Consider the following 20,531-nt stretch of genomic DNA (forward strand, 5'->3'; position numbering starts at 1 on the left):
TCTGTGTAGACACAAGCAACTTTGTCTCTTAAGTGAATTTGGTGATCAGAGGGCCAGTTGACATAGTGCACCCTAAGGCTGACATTCTCAAATGTGGGTCTAGAAATGAACTACAGCTCCCATCATCCCCTGCCACAGCAGCCCTGGTGGCATGGGGTAATGGGAGTTGTAGTGCAACAGCTAGTGACCCACTAGCCCCCTCCCCATATGAATTACCACCACTACCAATGCGATGAAACAGATCTTGCCACCCCGCCTGTGACCCACTCCCCTCCCCTCCAAGCCAAGGCACAGTCCACCAAGCTATGATTTCATTTTTCATGTTGAGCTTTTATTTGGAATACAGCAGCGCAAAGATGGCTCTCGCCTACTTGACCAAAAACAGAAGAATCTGGGACGCTGCCTACAGTTTAAGCGAGGATGAAGTCCTGAGACCCTTTCCGCGGCCCGGAGCAGTTCTCCTTCCGCTCTCTCTGGGAGGGCTGTCCTCAGTCCCCGGGTGGCACCTTTTTGCAGCCTACGCTGCCTCCAAAATCCCCAGGGCACTGTTGTTCCTGCACATTTGGCAGGACATTCCTCTTGGGGAATTCACAGCTCTGCTCTCAGGACCTTTCTGACCCCCAATATTCCTTGCCATTGCTAAATTTTGGTGCGTCTACGAAGGCACTCAAGTACCACAATTTGGGGACCAACTAAAAGCCAGCTGCGATGCTACAACCGACCCCCATCTATGGGGTGAGCTCCATTCCAGCAAGTGGTGGCTTTCACAGTCTCTAGGGGCCGGTTCTATGCAGCCACATTTCCAGGAAGGGGAGTGCGGGGTGGGGTTGGATGCTTATGAAGGCATCTCAGAGGACAAGGCACTGGGGGAGGAAGGAGGAGAGGAAAACTCCCCACGTCACCATGCACCATAAAGGAGATTCTGGAGGTGAAATGTGTGGCGCAGCAGGCAGGGAACACACAGTCCAATAATACAATGGAAAATTAATTTTCACTCAGTTTTGTTTGATCTAGTCTAACCCACAATTTCACTCCTCACCCCAACAGACTACACCCACACCTCTCTCCCGGCCTCCAAGCAACAGCTGAGGTCGGACTGAAATTGGGACCAGCAATGCAAGGAAATCCACCCCTAGAGCGGCTGGTTGTTTTTCCCCACTTACGCAGAGGCAGAATTCTGGGAAGAGATGGGGAAAGCAGCAGCACACACCAGCCCAGCCACAAACCCCCCACACAGCCAGCTGTGACAGGCAATCCTTGTTTTACAACCCTGGCTTCCCAAAACGGAAGCAGGCATTCCCAGGAAGCGGCACTCCGCCTCCGAGGGAGGCAGACAGCCACCAGCCCAGCTGCTGCTCCTTCTCCAAGCACGAGTCTCCCGATTTACACTCCACCACAGCCCCTAAATAATAATAATCCTATTAATGCCTCCCTCTTAAAGAGATTCTTCTAATCTATTTGTTTTAAAAAGAAGATAAGCCCACACGGCCAGGGACCAGGGCTGCGTTTCTAAGACTTTGGTGTTGCGAGATTGGAAACTCTGACACGGCAGCTCTCGCTAGCCGCCCCAGATTTTAAAAAATGAACTCCAGATCTATTCTGCCACCCATTTCCACTTGCGAGTTAGTTTTCCTCCTCCCCCACTCACATGTCCAGCCCTCCCCAAACACGACCTGCATTCAATACTGTTTGCTATGATACCTGATCTCTTTTCCAGTTCCCCCTTTCTTGGTCGAACCGGAAGCCAAAACACCCAGATGTTCAAGTAAGAAGTTAGGTCAAGCTCTCCAGAGGATACCAAAAGGGAGCTCCCTGTGATATTCCCAGGAAAAGGTTCTGGGTCGGCCAGACAGGACAAGATGCAGGAGCCGTGGTGTTGGCTACGAGGGGAGCAACCGGAATCCCTTCATTCGGACCTGGGGACTCAGACCTACAAACTGCAACCCGCTTCTTCATTCACATTCTCTTTCCTGGGCTGAGAGGGGAAGTTCGATCCCAGCGGAGACGGGGTTCCAGCTCGGCTGCTCCATTCAGAGGAACTATGGGTGCGCGTGGAAAGGACGGGAAACAAGAACAGAAAGGTGTCCGCGTCCACTCTGGATAGCGGGGACTCAGGAGAGGCAGCGGGGGTCTGGGTCTGCAGTGTCCGGGGGTGTTGAGCGGGCGTCAGACTCCTCGGGGGCCTGTCCCGGGGCCTTCCTCAAGGCGGAGCCCAGTGACGATGAGGAAGGGCCCGCGCCACAGTCTGTGTCTGGAGGCATGGCTGGGCTGGCGGAGTCCTCCGGGGCCCCATCCGGCTGGGGAGTGGCCTCGCCCGACGGGAGCGGAGCGGCAGCAGGCACCCCCTGCGCAGGGGAAGGGGCCGGTGCAGAGGGAAACGCAGCCGTCGACGTGACTTCGATGGTGATGGACCCCACGGGAGCCTCCGGGTGGTCGCTGCTCACGAGGATCCGGGTCACCACGCTCGAAGAAGCCGCCGCTGCCGCGTCCTGAAGTCCGGCGCTGGGCGCTGGGCCTTGACCTGCGCCCGGGTCCAAGAGGGAGGAGCTCAAGTCGGAGAGGAAGGAGGCTTCCGTGATGACGGCCGCCGTCTCCGCCACCCAGTTCAAGTCGCTGCCCAGGGAGGCGGCCGCCATGACGGCCGCTGCGTGGCCCTCGGGGGAAACCAGGGGGTTGCCCCCGTTCCCAGCCGGGCCTGCATCCAGGTGGGGCCGCTGGCCGGCCGGGTCAGCAGGGGCGACCGTGTTGTTGTTGAGGTTGTCCTGGAGGGTGGTCTGGGCTCCCACCTGCTGGTTCTGGAGCAGCATCTCTTGGATCCGGATCTGCTGAAGGATGGCTGGCAGCTCGTAGTGGTGGAAGAAGTAGATCATGGAATGCTGGGGGCGGGGCAGAGAGATGTCAGCGGCCACGCCTGCCAAAGCGCGCCTTCCACGAGCAAGGCAGGACAGGTATCAAGCAGGGCCCTTGCTCTCCCCACCCCAATTTTTTTAAAAAAACAACACAGGAGGGAGGGAGGGGAGAAAACCTGAATTCTGGGACCTGTGTCAAATCATGCCCCACTTGCAGACTTCAGCATGGTTTGTTCTGCATTTCTTCCCTACCCCTATTCAAGGCTGGATGTTATTTCACAGCAAAATGGGAGAACGGTCCCACGTAGTCTTCCTCAACGTCAAAGCTCCTGGACACCCATCCAGCTGTCTGGCCACTTTCCTCCCCACACCCCTCTACAGTTGGGGCCTATCTTCCCCTCATCCCCTGGACCACTTCCTGCCTTCGCTCCCCTCCCCTCCTCTGCCTCCACACCTGCTCTCTTGGCTCTGAGCGGCTCATCCAAGGACAGGCAGGGTGAGAACAGCCCAGCCACTGAGAGCCAAGCTAGCCTCTCTGCGACAGACAGTGGAGCCCATCGCCGCCACCAGATCTCTTCAGGCCCCACCATTCCAGATCTTACACCATTTCATTTCCCTTTCGCTGGACATGGGGAAGGGAGCCAGGGGCTCGGAAATCAGGCCCCAGCCACCCCAACCAACGCACAGCTGGGTCAGCTGCCTCTTTGGCTGGGCTGCACTTTCAAGCATAGCTTCATGACCATGAGGACTAGCTCCTTGGGTACTTCACTCCTGTACCCGGCAGGTTCTCTGTGCTCCGAGGTCTCACAAGGGTACAACGGCCCTCTCCTCCGAGGTGCCTCCCACCCACCCCTTAAAGGACACTGCAGAACCCGTGGCCTACCTGTATGAAAAGCCAAGAGGTGACCAGGGCCAAGCTGCTGTACTGTCCATTGAAGCGGTAGTGGTAGGCGTAGAAGGCAAAATGGTACAAGTAGAAAAACCTGTGGGGAAGCCAAGCACAATTAAAAGACACACAGACACAAAGCTATGAATCCCGGACTGAGCCTCATTCGGCTTCAGAGATGTGGGTCAGCTTGAAAACGAACAGCAGTTGTCTTCCAAGGTCAAACTAGTGCCCGGTTTAGGGTGAAATAAGGAAACAGGCTGGTGAGAGGAATGGAGGGAGACCGTCCACAGCAGCAACACAGGGCATTCTCCACAGCAGGAATGGGGGGTGGGGGGAGAAGGAGAGAAAATGGCAGCTGAAGGCAACACTCTAGGGTGCTGGGAGAGAGCGAGGGTACCCAGGGGTCCAGCCAGCAACAACAGCCATCTCGGACAGCTTTTTAAAAGTCTTTCAAGACACATCTGTTCACCCAGGCTTTTTAATTAATATTGTTTTAATGCCATTTTAAAATATTATTTTAAAATGTTGTGATGCTTTAAACTTTTTGTTTTTGCTTAAACTGATGTTTTACTTTTTCTGTTTTCATCTTGTTGTAAACCGCCCCGGGACATACGTTTTGGGCGGTATAAAAATACCATAAACAAACAAAGCCAAACAAAGAGGGCCAAGTCACACTACCCGACGTGGATGTCAAGAAAGCAAGCCCAGTCACATGCTGCAGTGGAAGGCAGAAACCCCACTGGGAGAGCGTAGAGGGAGAATGTTTTCTCCCGTCCCCATAATACTAGAACTTGGAGTCACCCAGTGAAAGCGATCAGCAGCTGATCCAGAAGAGGCAATAAAAAAGGCCATCAGCACAGGAGGCAGCACTAACTAGTGAGTCTAGAATTAACCAGTCTATCAAATTGGCTACTAATCTGATGGCTAGAGGCTACCTCCATTCAAGATGCCTCTGAATCCCAGTTGCAGAGGAGCCACAGCAGGAGAGAGGGACTGCCCTCACCTCTGGCCTGTGCACTTCCCAGAGGCATCTGGTGGGCCACTGTGTGAAACAGGATGCTGGACTAGATAGGCCTTGGGCCTCATCCAGCGGGGCTGTTCTTATATTCCTATGAGACAGCTGCCAACCATAATGGCTATACAGAAGCTCCGTGATCTTCCCTGGGGTTACAGGAAACACACAGGAAGCTGCCATATACCGAGTCAGACCACTGGTCCAGCTAGCTCAGTATTGTCAACCCAGACTGGCAGCAGCTTCTCCAAGAGTCTCTCTCAGCCCAATCTTGGAGATGCTGCCAGGGAGGGAACTTGGAACCTTCTGCTCTTCCCAAAGCGGCTCTTTCCCTTGAGGGGAATATCTTGCAGCGCTGACCCTTCTAGTCTCCCTTTCAAATGCAAACCAGGGTGGACCCTGCTTAGCTAAGGGGACAAGTCATGCTTGCGACCACAAGACCAGCTCTCCTCCTCTGTGTTCCTCAGCATGGGAAGGCTCTGTGTCCCCCTTGCAAGCAAGACACTGGATGCTGGGCCCCGTTTCTGCTCTGGTGCAGGGCGAGAGTCATTTTAGCAGCATTCCCTCAAGTTTAATCCAGAGGACCTAGACGGCACTGATACGTGTGGCTCAGGTTTCAAGGAAAACCCAGCCAACAAGCATCTCCCAAAGAAGCCGCTGTGTCTTGGTTGCTGGCTGGCTGCAGTCCCCAAGAGGAAGGGACCCGCCACTCAAGGAGACTGCTGGCCTTCAAGCTCTAGTTACCTTAGCCAGTGTCTCTTGCTGGTGTTGGTGTGGCAACAAATGGCGTCATACTGGTCTGCCAGCCACACGATGAGGATGATGTAGAAGGCCGTGGTGGTGTCGTTGAAGAACTCGGACATGATGGCCTCCATGCCTGCCGGAGGGGGGGACAGAGAGAGTCAAGGAGTGGCTGGAGACTGAAACGTGCCCCATCAATGGTTTCCCCCGGGGAGAGCAAGGGAGAGAGGAGGTTTCGGTTAGGAAATCGGAGCCACTGCTGCAGCACTCCAGAAGGGTGTGCACTGAAGCGCAGAGCAGGACTGAGCTCTGAGGGGGCATGGAAAGTTTGGGAAGCTCCTCCTTCCTTTCTTGGGTGGTGGGTTTTTGTTTGTTTGTTTGTTTAAGAAGAGTATCTCGTGTGTGTTCACACAAAGGAAATCCAGCCAGCCACAGACATGGTCCCCAACGCCGACTTCGTTCTCTTGGGAAGTGGGCCCAGATCCGGGCCTGGCTCCTTACCTACGAGAGCCAAGATGACGGTGAGCAAGGGGGCGGCCGGGAAAGCGATGGTCATGTTCATCTCCAGCATCTGCAGCAGGTCCACTGAAAAGGAGGAGGAGGAGAAGCAGAAGTGATGCCTGAGAGGATGGGGGGCAGCCGGGGCTTAGCAGGAGAGCCCGAGAGCTCATTGGCTGGGGGAACCTGGCAGCACTTACCGATGAAGACAAAGATCTGGTGGTGAGAGTACCGCAGCAGCATGGAGACGGACAGGGTCTGAAAGGGAAGGCAGAGGCGGCTCAGAACCCAGGGAGCATCACCCACCCTTCTGCTCGCTGAGAAATGCTCTTTGGCCCGAACTGAAACCGAAGGCCCAGATTCACTCTCACATCACCCCAAAGGGTTGCTTCTAGGACACCAACAAGAGCTCCCCACTTTCAGGGGGGGTTCCAAGCCTCAGCGGCATCTCTGCATGAGTCACTGTTCTGGCTCACCCTCTGCTTAGGACGGAGAGGAGGTCGCCTTGAGCTGTGCTTCGAAGGAAACGGAGAGCCCACAGGGATGCCGGGGCCATGCATTCCCAAGGAGACCCAACTCTGTCAAGTGAACTGATACAGAGGTGTGTGCAATGCCCAAGCTCTGTGGTCAGTATTGCAAACAGTCATTCGCATATGGAGAGGAGTACATCACTACAACTAAGTGAGGAACTGCAATGGTGATTGTGTTTTCAACTATTTGCCTTTGTTATGAAGCAACCTCGGGAGCTCTTTCACCGAAGAGATGAGGAAGCAGATTTAGGCTAGTCGTGGGGAAGAATTTCCTGACTGTAAGAGCTGCTGGACCGCGGAACAGCCTGCCTCATGCAGTGGTGGCCTCTCCTTGGCTGGAGGTTTCCAAAGAGAGGCTGAGGCAGCCACCTGTCACTGGAGAGCCAGTGTGGTGGAGTGGTCAGAGCATGTACGAACGTGTTGGGCCACGACCAGGGAGACCTGAGTTCAAAGCCCCATTCAGCCATGGAACTCTCTGGGTGCCTCTGGGCCAGTTGCAGCTCTCTCAGCCTAGCCTACTCAAAGGGTTGTTGTGAGGATAAACACCACCACATGTACACCGCTCTGGGCTCCTTGGAGGAAGTGCAGGATATAGATGTATAAATAAATAAATAAAGTTTTTGGCAAATTCCTGCTCTAAGCAAGGGGGATGGGCTAGAAGAACTCCAAGGTCCTTCCCTCACTTTGATTCTGTAATGAGGACGGACACGGACACGGATACGGACACACACAACAAAACACTCACAAAGATCACCATGATGACAAAGGCTGCAAGATACGACGTTCTGGCCATCCACATGCTGATGAAACGGTAGTGCTCCCCGGACACCACGTTGCGTAGGAATCCTGAAGGTAGGTGGGAGAGGAAATGGTGGGGGGATTAGGGTGTGCACTCGTATGAGAATGTTAAAATTTCATCCACCTCCAGTCCTGGCACGGACTGCTCTGATTTGGACCACAGACCTGTTCCTGGCTCACCCATCAGGCCCCCCTCAACTCAACTCCATGGCCAGAACCCACGAGCCCAGAAGCAAGCAGTGAAGGGAGTCTTCACCCTAAGCACCCCATCCCACGACGTAGCTGAACACAGGCTGGCCCCACATCCAGTGTTCCTTCTAAGGCGTGCGCAGGCGAGAGGAAAGGCACAAAGTTCTTTTGATGTTCGCTCAGTTAATTTTAGATCCCACTCAGGTTGAATCAGGAAGATCCCATTCTGAATGCACATACGCACACACTGCCTTGATACTGCTGCCCAGAACAAAACTCATTCCACACACAGATGGGGGGGAAAGTGAGAGAGACCACTGACCACGGCCTCATCTTGGCGTCCAAAACCCACCCCTTCCCAATAGACAGGCATGTCTTTTCACCTTTATTCTCCTCATTTTCAGCCAAGGCTTTCACGCTGGACATCAGGATGTCATCATAACCGAGAAATTCATCCAGCAAGAGGCGGCTGAACCTGTCCCCAAAGCACTGGTCCCGGGTGGGATCTGGTGGGGAGACCAAGGAAATAATTCACACCGTAGCATTGCAGTGGGGAGCGGAGGGGTGGGACCATGCCAAAGCATTCCAGCTGGGAATCATGACTCCCAGGATGGCATGTATTTCACACCTAGCGGTAAAACCCTTTGCAATTGGCTGGTTGCTGTGATGTCACAGAAGGGTCACTAGCATTCTAAATGCCACAGCAGCAGCTGTAATGGAAGCGGAAGCTGATGTGCCTGGGGCAGAAGGGACTCTTGCGCTACAGGTAGAAAGAGCAGATGGGGCGTGGCGATTCAGAGAACCAGGAAGTCCTCAATTTGAATCTCACCTCTGCTAAGGACTCACCAGGTGGTGCTGCATGACCCCTCGATTGCAACAGGGCCGTGAGAACACTGGCCTACCTTACAGGCCTGTTGTACATGTTTCTACTTTCGACAGCTTCAACTTTAAAGAGGTGAATCGCAACAGTCAATGCCTCCATGTGTCTTGCAAGCAATCTGAGGGGCCGACAGCATGCTTGTTTTCAAATCTGAACACTTACCCAGCGTCACCACCATGACCGGAATGCTGAGGCGCTGGCGGGTACTTTGAGACAGGCGCAGGAAGCCGTATTCCAAGGAATATTCGACAATATACTCTTCCTGTGGCCAGACTGAAAGAGAGTGCCAGGAAAAGGACTGTAAAAAGCCAGGAGGCAAAATGGAGAGCTCTCAGGACAGAAATGCTGATGAAAGGCCTCCTCTCTTTAAAGACATATCACATAGTGCCTGGTGGGAGAGAAATCCTCCTTGGCAACTCCCATGACTTTCAGTTTGTTAATTGATTAAATCTACAACATATTAGTAAGAACATTCATGACAAGAAAAAAAGCAACTGTTTTTAGATTATTACAGGTACAACCCTTGCATGCCTCTTCTCAGAAGAGGCATTCCCTCAAATGGGAAAGTTCTTTGCCTCTTCCAAAACGTTGCCTGTTGCCAGCAGGTTTTTGTAAGTCCTTGTTTTAAACTCAAAATTGTTTTTGAAGTCTGATAAATCAAGGGCATCTTTTTAAAATTGATCAAAAGATTGTTCATATATTATCTTGAGGGACTAAATGTTGTAGTCATATATGAGGAGACATGATGCTGTTTTATAATGGGTTAGAGCATTTCTACATCTAGCCCAGGGCTGCCTACTCTAGCTGGCAGCATCTCACCAGGATCTTGGGCAGAAAGAGGCCCTTCTCAGTAGAGGTAATGACCCCTGAGATTACCCAGGAGGGAATATTTCTTCTAAGATGGCTCCTGCTGCAACATATACATGCACCATCTAAAAGCACTAGCCACAGAAGAGGCATTCCCTCTTCTCTCACTCAGGAGGGAATGCCTCTCCTAAAATGGCTCCTGCTGCTACATATACTGTAGATACACCATGTAAAAGCACTTGTCATGGAAAAGGCATTCCCCCTTCTCTCTCATCCAGGAGAGAATGCCTCTTCCAAGATTCACCATCTAAAAACAAAGAAAGAACGAACATTTGTTTCTTAAAAAAACACTCTTCTAGTCATTTCCATATTTTTTGCAGGTTTAGTAGATTTAGTTCACTGATTTAAAAAAAATAGTTTGATTAGCCAATAGAGATCTTTTGAATCAGGCAAAAGCTGAATAATTAGGCCAGGGAAAGTGCCTAGGTTACTATTTCCAGGAAAATCCTTTCAAGGCCCATTTGGTCTTGCAAGCTTTCAGAATGCAGCCGGACAGCTGGATCAAAGATAGAAACGTTTTGTTACCAGATCTTTGGGATGGGGAAGAGAGGAAAAGAAAAATGAAAAATGAAAGATGCAGAGGGAAAGATAAAAGGCGAGGCAAGAACGCAGGAGACGGGGAGAGGGAGGGGAGTGTCTTTACCTGCTTTGGCTAGCATCTCAAACTCGGACACAGTCTCGCTGAGAGGCTGCATACCTTTAGGAGCCGGCTCACTGGCGAATGAGAACTCCTGGCTTCCGTTGGGGGATGGCGCCTTAGCGCCGCTCACCCGGGACGGTTTGAGAAAGATCTTGGGCTCAATGTCCAGTTCAAACTGTTGGTGGGAGGAGAAAGAAGAGGGAGAGAAATCCAGAGGAATTAAAGCAAACTAACTTGACCCATGCAGAGCATCTGCACGCTAGTCCTTGATTGCCGCCTTGACCCGCTGCCACAGCCCCCCTCACTCAGAGATCTCTCCACCCTCACCTGAGCCCCATCCTGCACCTCCTCCTCCACCCCTTTACTCCATCCCCGTCACCCCTCTTGGTCACGGCTGCAGCGCTGCTGGTGCCTATTGGCCATGCTGCAACCCCCTATCCTCAGAGACCTCCCCACCCTAACCCGAACCCCGCTCCTGCTCCTCCCCACAGGAGCAGCAGCAGTTGACAGGGCCCTTCCTCACTGCTGCCACCGCCATGGCTGCTCGTTCCCCTCAGGCTGCAGACAGGCCCAGGACCATGGCTTGCCTGCCTGCTTCCCTCTGCCAATGGCCTCGGTAGCCCCAAACAGCAGCCGCGGTTGCCTGGTCCCTTTCTTGCTGCGGCGGCTGCCATAGCTGCTTGTTCTCTGCAGGCCACTGACAGGCTCGGGCCCATCCCTTGTCCTTCCTTCTTTCTCTTTTCCCCTCTCTTCTTTTCTCTCCTCCACTCGCTCTTCCCCTGTCTTTCTTTCCCTCCCTTCTTTTTTTCTTTCATTTCCTCCCTCCTTGAGTTAACAGATTTTGTTCATCTTGTTTCCTCATTTAATTCACACAACGGCATCCTCCTTCTCCTGAAGGGGCTCTTTCCTTCGTCACCACCCCTCTCTTCGCAGACCCCTGCCCACTATCCTAGATAGATAGATAGATAGATAGATAGATAGATAGATAGATAGATAGATAGATAGATTCCTCTCCTCTACAATCAAGAACATCTTCCGACCAATAACAGTTGCATTCCAACTGACCTTAACCTTCACAGGCTCCTCCCCCCTATATGCATATGGAATCCCCACTGCCCAATCAGGTGCTTCTGCTCGCAAACTATTGCAAGAGCTGCCACACATGGGTTTAGCCACAGGTATGCCTTAGAGAATTATATAGATAGATAGAAGGTAGATTCCAGCCCAGGCAAAAATGGCTGCCATTGGAGACAATTTGGGAGCCGCAGCTCATTTCCAGGTGACAGTGGGTAGCAAGTTCGAATTCTAACAGTTTTGCTACTTCTCCTGTGGGCACACTAGCTACTGACAGACCTCCGGTACCAATTCAAAGTGCCATTTCCATTACGGCTGCAGTGCAGTCTCTAATCCAGGCCTGCACAACCCTGGCCCTCCTGCAGATAATGAACTACAACTCCCATTAATCCTGACTACTGGCCACTCCAGCTGGGGATGATGGGAGCTTTAGTTCAATAACACCTGGAGGGCAGGAGATGGGGATTCCTGCTCTAATTGGTTGAATTAATTATTACAAAACCTTTGCAACTGACTAAAAGGACACCCCCAATTTAATTAGGCAACTTTTTAAAAAACCATTTTCTCAATACAAGTATAAATGTTTCATTTAACTTGATTTCCCCCCAACCTTCTCTTAAACACACACATTATATTTTGCAGCTGTCTCAGGAAGAACATTAGTTACAATTACACTATAGAAAAATACCGCACCGCAGGAAGGGAAGAATCTGGCTGACATTATTAAGACGCAGCGGGATAGAATTTACTGAAAAACTGTGAAGAAGTTAACAAATCATAAGCCATTAAAAACAAACAAAACACCCCCAAGATAAAGTAAACTCATAATGAGAAAATACAGCTGATTCTTGGCACTGACAATTTTAACCCTTCTCCTACGTGTTTGATTAGGTCTAATATAGAGGTTTGTTTTAGCACAGAAAATGCAGAGAGCAACGGTAGCGCTCCACTGACTTATTTAATTCCCTCTCTGGGTTGCCAGCAGCCTAGGAGATAAAAGGGAACCATATTGAGAAAGTTAAATAAAATTAGGAAGTAAATTAAGTGAGTTAAGTCAGTAAATTGCCACTGTGGGGCGCCTGGTATTCAAGACACTGGCTTTCATTCACACAAGCAATTAATTTTGTTTAAGAAACCCTTAACACTCTTCATCCACCTGGGACGTGGTTAGAAAAATGAAGCAAAAATATATTCATTTATTCTGGTTGTGGACGAGCCAGGTTTTGTTGTTGTTTCAAATCCACCTAGGCTGGATTACCTACTGACACCCGCCCAGACGAGTGAATGCAAGCCGATTTAGAGCAGAAACGCACCACAGGACATGTCATTCCAAGTCACTAAAGTGAGTGAGCCAAGCCACAAACTGCAGAGGCAGGCAGAAAGACCCCTCAGAGGCCCCAATCAGACCTCAGGGCAAAATCTCTACCCAACTGTAAGCACACTTCATCTGCTGAACTGTCCCAAGGAAACTTCATTGGAAACAGCTGTAACGTTTTTAAAAAATAAAAATACGTAGATGGTATTCAGTGCCAATCAAAGCTAAATTCTGAGGAAAGTGTGCAACTGAACAAACAACAAATATTTATATATCGCTTTTCAACAAACGTTTCCAAAGCGGTTTACATAGAAAAAAATGATAAATACATAAAATAAAATGTTATGAACAGCCGTTTGCAGGGGTTCGCTTACTCTGCAGGACTTATTCTGCTCCCAGTTCTCAAGGAACAATAGAGAGGGTACGGAAACCTCACCTCTGGCAGGAATCTCAACTCCGCAACTTTTCCAATGCAGCACTGTAGCAGGAATAATGTGCTAAAGCATGAGCCAGCATGGTGTAATGGTCACTGTTGGACTAGGCCTAGGAAGACCTGAGTTCAAATCCCCATTTAGCCATGAGACTCTCTGGACCAGTCAACTTATCTCTCAGCCTAACTTACCTCAAAGGGTTGCTGTGAGGATAAACAAAAACAGTCTGAGGGCTATGGGCCACCTCCGGGAGCCTCAGAGGCAAGATGCCTCTCAATCCCAGTTGCAGGGGAGCAACAGCAGGAGAGAGGGCAAGCCCTCACACTTCTTGCCTGTGGGCTTTGCAGAGGCATCTGGTGGACCGCTGTGTGAAACAGATGCCGGGCTAGATGGGCCTCCTTGAGCCTGATCCAGCAGGGCTGTTCTTATGTATATACCACTCTGGGTTCCTTGGAGGAAGAGTGGATTATGAATGTAAAAATAAAGTAAAATAAAAGAAATAACCATAAGGACCAGAAACTTGCTGTACTCCGCCCACCGCTTGACATCAAAAACAAGTATATTATGAACTTTTCATGCATTTTGTAGCCTTTCTGATAGCCATCAAGGACTGATCTTGGCTAGACCCCGGTTAGCCAGTGGCTCTGTCATAAATGCACTAGGAGTGAACAGCCCAATGAAGCCTGCCAGTTTGGTGCTGCTCTCATCCTTCACACCCAGGATGGCTGCAGTGGTCCAGCTCCAGTGGAACTGAGAGCCAATGAAGCATAGTGGTTAGAGCAACAGACAAACGAGGCCTGGGTTCAAGACTCCCCTCAGCCATGGAATGCTCTGCAATGGGCAGAGCTGCTCTGGTCAGAGCCACGAGAACAATTCTTAGACCTTGGAGTGGGTTCCATTCACTACTGAAACTAATACAACAGCAAACATTTATATACCACTTTTCAACAGACATTCTCAAAACAGTGTACACAGAAAATAATAAGGGGGTTCCCTGGCCCAGAGTCTAAAAAGAAACATGAAGCAGAGACCGGCAATAGCCCCTGGAGGGATGCTGTGCTGGGGCTGGTGAGGGACAGTTGCTCTCCCCCTGCTAAAAGGAAAAGAATCGCCACTTTAAAAGGCGCCCCTTTGCTCAGTTAGCAGGGACTTGAAATGTACTTGCTTGATCAAGCTGTAGATAAACGCCCAGCAGGCCTCTACCAACCCTGAATCGCTTTTAAGGAGATGGGGGAAGCATGAGAAGGGAGCACCCAGCAAGTGGGGTGGGGGGGAGAGACACCCTCTGTTCTCCGCCTACCTTGATGGAGCTGTTTTCAAACATCTCCACGGTCATCTCTTCCTCCTCCTCTTCCTCCTCCTCCCCAACAGGCATCTCAACCACCATGCCTGGAAACCGCTCGCCGTCGCAGAACTGGAGGAAGATGGGGGCACGGGTGGAGTTGCGCTGGATCTCGACCCGCAGAATGCCATCCCGCGGCCACTTGTCTCGGACGTGCTCCAAGCAGTTGATGGGTGAGCGGGAGAAGGCAATGTGGATGTAAGCCAGGATAAACAAGACAAGCAGAGCCTGGTGAAGGAGGGATGCTCGAGTGAGGTTAAGAGCTTGGTGGCACCGGAAGCTAGCCTCTCACCCATCGAGCTCAGTCTGGCCTACACTGACTGGCAGCAGAAGTCCCTCCCGAGAAGCTGCCAGGGATTGAATCTGGGACCTTCTGCATGCAAAGGAGGCAGCTCTGCCACTGAGCCACATTAGTATGAGTGAAAGCACAAACCTAGTTGGCAGAGGAGAGTCAGAAGCAGTGACAGGTGACCAGCCAGGGAGGTTTCACAACACCCAGATTTTAAAAAAGAAAAGAAAACTCATTCAGGTTATAAATGAGGGAACACTAGTATCGCAGACTGCTCAGTCTGCTGTGGCAAAAGGGACAAAGAGTCCTGTGCTGCATGAAAGGCTTGCAAATTAATTGTGGCAGAAGCTTTCGTTATAATGCCCTTATACAAATCTAGGGTGCGGTCACACTTGGGAGTATTGCGTACAATTCTGGTCACCATCTCTAAAAGGGACATTGTAGAACCAGGAAAAGTGCAGAAGAGAGTGACCAAGATCATCAGGGGCCTGCAGCACCTTCCTTATGAGGCTAGGCTACGGCACCTGGGGCTTTTGTGCTTAGGAAAAAAGACAACTAAGGGGAGACATGAATAGATAGAGGTCTACAAAATTATTCATGGTGTGGAGTGAGTAGACAGAGAGAAGTTTTCATCTTGCTCTCACAACACTAGAACAGGGGTGGGGTGGGCATCCCATGAAGAGGACTACCAGGAAATTTAGGATCAACAAAAATACTTTTTCACACAGCCATCATTAATCAATGGAATTCTCTGCCATGGGAAGCAGTGATGGCCACCAGCTTGGATGGCGTTAAAAGGGGCTTAGACAAACTTGTGGAGGACAGGTCTGCCAATGGCTACAAGTTCTGGTGGCTACTGCTGCCTCCAGCTAAACAGGATGCCTCTGAATCCCAGTTGCAGGGGAGCAACAGCAGGAGAGGGGACTTGCCTTCATCTCTTGCCCATGGGCCTCCCAGAGGCATCTGGTGAGCCCCTATGGGTATCAGGGTGTTGGATTAGAAGAGGGACACTGGGCCTAATCCAGCAGGGCTGCCCTTATATTTGTGGGCTGGAGCAGACCCCGTCACAGTACAAAGGTAGGGCACTCTGGTGGCCAAAGAAAGAAAAGATCTGCTCAACATGTGAATGAGAAAAGCAACAAAATTAACTTCTGAATCACTATAACTTGCAACAAAGTTAAGATTTCTATCCATCTGAATGGTCTGCTGGACAGTTCTTTTCTTTGGCTTTTAACCTGGAGCGCATAGGTCAGCTGACAGTTGCCACATTTACTAAAACTAAACTGAAAGCAAGAAGGACAGCAATGAAAGCCAGTTGCTGCAGAAGCCTCAGCAGCACTGGCTTCAAACTGGTTTTTCTGCTTCCTTTATCAAATATGTCATCAGAGCACCCCCTAACAGCTGCCAGGCAACGGTGAGGCCCTCACGCCTGCCCTGGCTGAAAAACAGTGTAATGACTTTTTTTTTTTTTTTTTAAGCAAGGTGCCGTCTGCACAGCACCATTCTTAGCTTCACAGAAAATCTGACCAAGGTTTGATTGCAGACAAATCAAAAGGCAGTTAGCTGAGAATATCTGGACTGGAAGTGGCTATTTTTGAGGCCTGTGCAAAAGAGGGATCCATCAGTTTCCCTTCCAGCCCACTCACAATCAAATCTGCAGATGCACTGCAGTGAGGTACTTCTGGAGCAAAGAGATACCTCGGAGAAGTGAGCCAAGCCACATTTGGTGGCGAGAGAGAAATATTCAAAACAAATAACTCACATCACAAGATTACTGTGGTGGGGGGGAATTAGCTCCCAGCTTCCCAACTGGGGACAAAACCCACTCACAGAGGAAAGGGCCATTCAACACCACTCAAAATCTGCTCACAGGCCCCACTCTAACTAATATAAAGAGGCAGCTAATTTGACCTGTGCAACTTTGACAGTTTTACATCAAGGGTGGGCAGAAGGTTGATCTCTTGGTGATTTGCAAGGGGTTCCAACTCCAGATTATTTAACCATTGCAATAATAAAAGTATTTTTCTCTCTCAATTAAGCAACTGAAATGAAGAATGTGTGAAGGAAAACCAGGAATGGCACCAAGTGAGAAAAGAACATGAGCTCAGTTCTGGTGCTGAAAACATATTTCTGGGCAGACTACAAACCCAGACAGACCTTTAATTCGAAATGTATGTATGTCCCCCACCCCCAAATAAGGTTGGTGGGCTTTAGGGTGAACCTAGAATTTTTAAAAACTAAGTCAACAACACAAGCCTCCAGAGAGAGAATCTAGGGTTGTATATTATTTCTGCAGCCCTATATAAATATTAGGGTATGCAGAGAGAAGGGAAAGTTTTCCTGCCCCATTCTCCACACACACATTTTGTTTGCCCCACAACCACCTCCACTATTACCTTGAGGAGCACAAAAAATTCAAAAACGCGACGGAAGGACGGCGGGAAGAGGCGGGCATAGGTGACAGCCATCTTGAAGAACAGCGCATGGAACAGGCGATCACGGACATTGATGAGGGGGTTCTGGTTGAAGTTGCGGACCCCACGGTTGTTCCCCGGAGGGGCCCCAGCTGCCACGTTGTTGTTCATCGGATGGTGGTGGTTGGCTTGATTCTCCGACATCTTGACAGCAGTGTCCTCTCACAGGGAGGGAGGTAAAAGCCCAGTTCACACGTGCAAAGGCGCTTTGGGTGCAGAGCAGTTTCACTCTGGCAGGAGAAGGCACTCAAAAAGAAGGTGCAAGAAGAAGAAGTCTCACTTCCACCCCACAGGAGAAAAATAAACGCTACTCCAGAAGAGAATATCCTGAGGCCACAAAAACAGAGGACAAATCACCCTTATATGGTCCAATACACACGTTTCAATAAACCCGAAAGTGACCCGATGCTCAGGGCAGGGAGGCCGAACGGGGCAGCCCCCTAAGATAGCGAGGCAAACGTGAAGCTGCTTCATGCGGAGTTTGATTGGGAAATAACTGTGCTAAGATGTGGGGGGAGAGGCGCCAGATCCACCCACCACAAAGCCGCGACTTCTTACTCAAGAAGGAAGAGGGCTGCGTTTACCAAGGAAGGCCTCTTAAAAAGCCATGCCCCCCAACAGCACAGAATAGGTGACAATCACAAGGGAAGCGGGGGGGGCACAATAAGTGCCCTGGGAGGATGGGGTGGGAGGAGAAAATGTCCAGCCTGTGGGGGAGTCTCCCATAGAAGGTGTTCAGTCTGGGAGGGCAGGTTGTGGTGGTGGTGGTGGGGGTTTAATGGAAACCAGAATGGGGAGGAGAAGTTAAGCCAATTGCCAAGAGGAAATGAAAAAAGTGATGGGGGGGAGTTTGTCTGTCAAGCCACAAAGTTGTTGTGGGGGGGCGTTGCTGGGGGGGGGGGGAGAGATGCAGCTCAGGAGTGGAGAAAGAGAAGCGGCTTTGCCCAAACGGGGCTGGGGGGGTTGGCATTAGGACTCTCTACATAAATATGGGAGTGTGCCAAGCGGGGTGGGGGGGGGGGGAGAAAAGAAGACTTGCTAGAAAAATCAAAGGGTGGGGGGAGAGAGAGAGAAGGGAAAAACAAAAAGGAAAGGCCTACCTCCAAAACCCTCAACTGGAAGGGGAGACACCCAGCCAAATGGGGTTCTCCCCCTTCTTCACTTTTATTATTTTAAAAGGGGCGTCTTGACAGACTTTTGAATTGGGGCGGGGGGGTAAGGGGAAGGACCTTTACTTACACACACACCCCCTTCAAAATAATAATAATAATAATAGGGCCTAGTCAGGTCTGTGTGTGGCCCCCCGCAAAACACCACAGTGACCCAAGGCTGGGGGGGGGGCGGAAATGGAGCAGCCAAGGCTGAGGGAGCAACGCCCGGTGCTGCCAAGGCCGGTGGAGGGGGGTGGGCTGCGGTGACTTCTCCCCCCCCACAATTTCAGGCCCTCCCGGCTGCGGGGGGTGGGCGGCGGCGCCGGCGACGACAGCGAGGGAGCGCCCCGTTCTCTGGGTGCCTCTTCTCAGTCCCCCTTCGCGTACGCTCCGGCCGCCGCCATCTTGGACAGTTCTCAGTCTGCGCCCGGCCTCTTCCCTCGGCTGCCCCGATGACGTCAGCCGGCGGAGGGAGGGAGGGAGGGGGGAAGCGGAGGCGAAAAGGACGCTGGGAGGAGGAAGACACGGCCCAAGGGAATCGGGGGAGAAGGAAAAAGGCATGTCAAGCAACAGCTCCGGTAGTATAGAGATCCATTTCAGTTCAGAGACTGCTTTCGCGGAGTTGTTTGTTGCTGGAGGAGGAAATGTGTTGGCGGCTTAAGGAGAAAATATATAATATTAGTTTTCTCTAATATATTAGAGAATAGTAATTAATAATAATAATAATAATAATAATAATAGTTTTCTCTAATATAATATTAGAACAACAACCACCACCACGACCAAAGTAATCCCAGTGGTCATTGGCGCCCTGGGTGCAGTCCCAAAAGACCTTGAAGAGCACCTCAACACCATCGGGGCCACAGAAATCACCATCAGCCCATTACAAAAAGCAGCATTACTGGGAACAGCCTATATTCTGCGACGATATCTATAATAACAACAAGAACAATATTTATAACAAAATTCAGCCATCCCAGGTCCTTGGAAAGGACTCGAGGTCTGGAGAAAACAAACCAGTCCATGACACCTACCTGACTGTGTAAACAAGAAATAATAATCAAAAGCTTTTATGTTTCTCCTGCTTCCCTCGTTGCATTTCTTCTCCCTGTTGGATTTCTTGCCTGTCCTGACTGGAAGGCAAAGGGTCTGCCAAGGCTTCCGAAGTTAGGAGAGAGAGAGAGAGAGAGAGAGAGAGAGAGAGAGAGACACACACACACGCACGCCCCATTCTGGAGTCTGATTGGACGATGGAGAACTTTTACAAACACACACACACACACACAACTTTCCTGGAGTACTCCATATACAATATTGAGGTTCTTTAAAAAGAATAAAATAAAATTATACATATTGCGAGGCTTTTAAGTTTGGGGCGGTGTGAGCATCATTATTCCGGAGCTCAGAGAAAAGCTCCGCGGTTTATTTCTCCTTTCATAACTCGATTCCTAAGTCATTCTCACACTCTGGCCCCGCATATGGAGGACCCCTTTGGCTGCTTTTGGAAACCCGAAATGATGCCTCACAGGAGACCTTTGTATCGCTTTACGTTCTCCCAGCCTAGGCACCGCCCCTTCATTTCCAACTCCTCACCCATAATCCCCCGCGAAGGTTATTGCTGGTAATGTTCTCCGATATTTTCCCCAAAGTTCTTCAACTTTAAGTGTGTGTTTTTTTTAAGTTAATGAGAAGAAACTTACGAGTGTTTTCTCTACGTTCCATAATATAGGGAATGGGTAGCAAAAGAATAATTTTTAGTTATTCACTGTATCTTGAATATCTTGGGTATTCTAGGCTTTATATAGCAACCAAGTAGGAAGAGCTTTTGTGCTCGCTTCGGCAGCACATATACTAAAATTGGAACGATACAGAGAAGATTAGCATGGCCCCTGCGCAAGGATGACACGCAAATTCGTGAAGCGTTCCATATTTTGCTGCTTGTGCCTCCACCCTGACAAGCAGCCCCACAAATACATTTAATTTCTGCATCCTTCTTAAACAGACAGAAAATATTGCACCTGTATGCACTCCCATATACAGGACACTGCCTGCTGAGTCAAACCCTCAGTCTGTCCAGCTCAGAGTTGTTTGCACTGGCTGGCAGCAACTCTGCAGCTTTTCTGAGACAGGGGTCTTTCCCAGCCCTACCAGAACATGCTGCCTGGCATTCAATCTGGGACTCTCTGCATGCCAAGCAGGGGCTGTACCACCAAACTATGGCCAAATCCTATTGGTTTCTCTCCCAGCAACTGGCATTCAGAGGTAGAGTACTCTTGGGCAAGGAGAGGAAGCTCCATTCAGCAATCACAACTGATAGGCCCATCTTCAGCAGGTGAGAAGAGCCCCACTGGAGGCCCATGAACACCCAGTGGACTGTTTCCAACAGTGGACAGCCACATGCACGCATGCACACAAAACGTACGCCAGCAAAGTGTGAAAACAGGGCCTGTGTTTTCTGTATCAAGGACAGAGGTGAGACTCTGGAAGGTGAGGGAATTCAGACACCATCGGGGAAGCACAATACTTGTCTCACGTCTCTCCCAATTCTTGGCAACGTCCCTA

The 20,531-nt window shown here is 50.5% G+C and overlaps 1 protein-coding gene and 1 non-coding gene across 4 annotated transcripts; one reads left to right on the plus strand and one right to left on the minus strand.

Annotated features, from left to right (window-relative positions):
• Positions 1 to 309: 309 nt before the first annotated feature.
• TMEM259 (transmembrane protein 259) lies at positions 310 to 18,446 on the minus strand. 3 transcript variants are annotated; one of them, XM_053295168.1, is made up of 11 exons: positions 16,741 to 18,446; positions 14,014 to 14,283; positions 9,951 to 10,068; positions 8,549 to 8,659; positions 7,890 to 8,012; positions 7,265 to 7,365; positions 6,190 to 6,247; positions 5,993 to 6,076; positions 5,495 to 5,627; positions 3,733 to 3,832; positions 310 to 2,876 (listed from the first exon to the last, which is right to left on the minus strand). In XM_053295168.1, exons 1-11 carry the CDS (start codon positions 16,960 to 16,962, stop codon positions 2,112 to 2,114), a joined length of 2,085 nt encoding a protein of 694 aa, XP_053151143.1. In that variant the 5' UTR covers positions 16,963 to 18,446; the 3' UTR covers positions 310 to 2,111. The 3 variants fall into 3 exon arrangements, with proteins under 3 accessions (XP_053151143.1, XP_053151142.1, XP_053151144.1); XM_053295167.1 differs by having other exon boundaries at positions 9,897 to 10,068; XM_053295169.1 differs by lacking the exons at positions 310 to 2,876; positions 3,733 to 3,832 and having other exon boundaries at positions 5,491 to 5,627; positions 9,897 to 10,068.
• A 1,350-nt stretch (positions 18,447 to 19,796) lies between these two features.
• LOC128348375 (U6 spliceosomal RNA) lies at positions 19,797 to 19,903 on the plus strand. Its single transcript, XR_008318107.1, has one exon. It is a non-coding gene; the product is annotated as a U6 spliceosomal RNA (small nuclear RNA).
• The last annotated feature ends 628 nt before the right edge of the window (positions 19,904 to 20,531 follow it).

The sequence above is a fragment of the Hemicordylus capensis genome, chromosome 2 (assembly GCF_027244095.1).
Source record: "Hemicordylus capensis ecotype Gifberg chromosome 2, rHemCap1.1.pri, whole genome shotgun sequence".
Classification (NCBI taxonomy): Eukaryota; Metazoa; Chordata; class Lepidosauria; order Squamata; family Cordylidae; genus Hemicordylus; species Hemicordylus capensis.

What these genes read in the sequence shown, in the direction of transcription:
- TMEM259 (XM_053295167.1), bottom strand. Translation starts at nt 16,962, where the DNA reads ATGTCGGAGAATCAAGCCAACCACCACCATCCGATGAACAACAACGTG. An exon ending in AATTTTTTGTGCTCCTCAAG is followed by an intron (nt 14,284 to 16,740) that starts GTAATAGTGGAG and finishes CTCCTTCACCAG; the next exon opens with GCTCTGCTTGTCTTGTTTAT. An exon ending in CGTCATCTTGGCTCTCGTAG is followed by an intron (nt 5,628 to 5,992) that starts GTAAGGAGCCAG and finishes CCCCTCCGGCAG; the next exon opens with GCATGGAGGCCATCATGTCC.